At 41.3% G+C, this 3,013-nt stretch overlaps 1 protein-coding gene across 1 annotated transcript; it reads left to right on the top strand.

The window, feature by feature from the left end:
* Nucleotides 1-1,174: 1,174 nt before the first annotated feature.
* On the top strand, nt 1,175-3,003 carry LOC119591063. Its single transcript, XM_037939790.1, has 4 exons — nt 1,175-1,247; nt 1,329-2,012; nt 2,108-2,348; nt 2,961-3,003. The coding sequence occupies exons 1-4, from the start codon at nt 1,175-1,177 to the stop codon at nt 3,001-3,003; spliced, it is 1,041 nt and encodes a 346-aa protein (XP_037795718.1).
* The last annotated feature ends 10 nt before the right edge of the window (nt 3,004-3,013 follow it).

A 3,013-nucleotide genomic window follows, 5' to 3' on the forward strand; every position in this document is an offset into this window, starting at 1 on the left:
CTCAAAAGAGGCAGCAAGGTGCCTTGGATAAATATTTCGCTCCACAAAGTGAGCAAGCTGATTCCGCTCTCACAGGTACAAATGAGAAAATTGCAGCCGATGCTCAAATAAGTGAAGTCGCACCGGAGTCTTCATCTGTAGTAGCTGACATCAGTGATCCTGGAAATTGGCCAACAACTTTGAATGATCGGCAAAGGTGTGACATCATAGAAAAGGGGCCAGTCCGTCGGCGTGATCTTAATTATCCTCGCAATAAAGAAGGGAGATGTTTTACGGAACGATATTTCAATCGCTTTCTTTGTAATGGAGAAAATACGGACAGAGGATGGTTAGTCTATTCCATAAACAAAGATGCAGTTTACTGCTTCTGTTGTAAGTTATTTTCTGACAAAGTAATGACAACATCGAAGCTCAACCGTGATGGATTATCTGACTGGAAGCATTTGGGTGATAAGTTGTCGGATCACGAAAAAAGTGGCAACCATCTAAAGCATTTTGCTCAATGGAAAGAGCTTAAACTTCGTCTTTCAGTTTCCAAGACTATAGATGAAGATGCACAGAAAGAGTTGAATGATCTTAAAAATTACTGGAGAAATGTTCTTGAACGCCTGTTTGCTATTGCCCACTATTTGGCCTCAAGAAATCTGTCTTTTCGAGGAACTCGTGAAAAACTTTTTCAGCCCAACAATGGCAACTTTTTGGGGCTCGTAGAACTATTGGCCCAATTTGATGTTGTCATGGCAGAACACGTGCGACGAACGACTGAGGGGAATCAAACGGATCATTACCTCGGAAAAAACATGCAGAATGAATTCATCCAAATGCTGGCAGATCATGTCAAAAAAGAAATTATTCAGCGAGTCAAGGATGCCCGATACTATGCAGTCATTCTAGACTGCACACAAGATGTTAGTCGTGTGGAGCAAATGTCTCTTGTCGTTCGTTTTGTGGGAAGCAAAGGTGAAGCTGAAGAACATTTTCTTGATTTTATGCCGGTTCATGAAACAACGGGTGAATCGCTGGCAGGAACGTTGCTGCAGAAGGTGGAAGACTTAGGACTTTCTCTGAGTAACTGCAGAGGACAAGGTTACGATAACGGTTCAAATATGCGAGGAAAAAATTGCGGCGTTCAAGCTCGCCTTCTGCAACAGAATCAACGAGCCTTCTTTGTGCCATGAGGCTGTCACTCATGGAATCTTGCCTTAGGCGATGCCGCTGCTTCTTCCAACAAAGCTGTTTATTCTTTGGTACTTTACAAAGAATTTACACACTTTTATCGGCTTCACAAAGACGATGGAAGCTTTAAACGGATGCTGTTGGATCCGTAGGTCTCACAGTCAAAGCTCTTTCGGAAACCCGCTGGGAATGTCGGATAGAAAGTGTGAAGGCTATCCGGTGGCAGCTCCCCGACATTGTTGACGTCCTGCAACAAGTCTCTACCACTCCCGGCGATCCCATGGCACAGACCGATGCATCTTCCCTTTGCACCATTCTGCAGTCTTTCGAGTTTATTTTGTCAACTGTCGTGTGGCACGACATTCTATTCAAAGTCAACATCATGAGCAAAACATGGCAAACACCTGGAATCGAGATGGATGTAGCAGTCCTACATATTGATGGCTTCCTTGAATGGATCCAGGATTATCGAGAACATGGTTTCGCTGCTGCAGAAACTACAGCTAAAGAAATTGCCATGAGTATGGATGTTCCTTGCGAATATACGCCTGTTAAAATTCGACGAAAGCGAAGACTGTTTGATTATGAAGGTGAAGATTCCGCAACACATACCCCACGAGAACTGTTCAAAACAGACTATTTCCTACGCGTAATTGATTCCATAAGTCAATCTGTGAAGGAACGTTTTGATCTATTGAAAGCATTCTTTCGTGGTTTCGAGATTCTCACTAAGATCTCTTCGTTGCGCGATGCGAACAGAACTGATGTTCTGACCAATTGCAGAAGACTAGCAAAGGCCTTGTGTCATAATGACAGCACAGACATTGACGGTGAAGGTTGTGTGATGAGCTGATTTCTCTGTGTTATGTAATCCCCGAAAAATCCTCTGCGATTTTTGTGCTGAAATACGTGATAGATCATTCACTAACAGACGCCTACCCAAACACCTTTGTTGCTCTTCGGGTTTTCCTCACTGCGCCAGTCACAGTTGCTGCAGCAGAGCGCAGCTTCTCTCGGCTGAAGCTGATAAAGACATACCTGCGCTCCACCATGTCGCAGGAAAGACTCAGTGGCTTGGCCATTCTTTCAATTGAAAACGAAATTGCAAGTGCTTTAGACTATTCTAAATTGATAGATGACTTTAGTAAGAGGAAAGCCAGAAAAATAGTTTCGTAAGCTTTACTGAGCTATAGTAATCTCTCTCTACGCATTGCGAGTGAGCTTTACTTTTATGATTTTTCAACACGGACATGTGTTTACAAAACTATTTTTCTGGATTTCATAAGCTTACTAAGCTATAGTAGTCTCTCTCTACGCATTGCGAGTGAGCTTTACTTTTATGATTTTTCATCTTCATGGCATGTAAAATAATGGCGAATATATTTTCAGTTGAAGTTTTTTCTTTAGTTGTAATGACATTTTGATACCGTTGTCGACTATTTTATATTGATCAATGACTTAAGTAAGAGGAAAGCTTGAAAAATCATTTATAATTTTGTGAGCTATAGTATAGTCTCTCTCTCTGTATATATATGCACTGCGAGCGAGCATAACTTTTATAATTTTTGTCCTCATGGACATTATAGTAAAATATATTTTCAGTTTTTCAGTTTTTTTCTTTAGTAATAATGGTATTTTATTGAAAAATAATTTTGTAAGCTGTAGTGATATCTACGCATTGCGAGTGCGTATGATTTTTGTAAAGTTATCGTAAATATATTTTCCGTGGAAGTAAAATATCGTTTCTTTAGTCAATCTCTTAATAATATAATTTTGCCCTGCAGGGGCCCCGCGCCCAAATTTTGCCCTGGGCCCCGCAACAGCTAAGGCCGGCCCT

This window comes from Penaeus monodon, chromosome 28 (genome assembly GCF_015228065.2).
Source record: "Penaeus monodon isolate SGIC_2016 chromosome 28, NSTDA_Pmon_1, whole genome shotgun sequence".
Taxonomy (NCBI): domain Eukaryota; kingdom Metazoa; phylum Arthropoda; class Malacostraca; order Decapoda; family Penaeidae; genus Penaeus; species Penaeus monodon.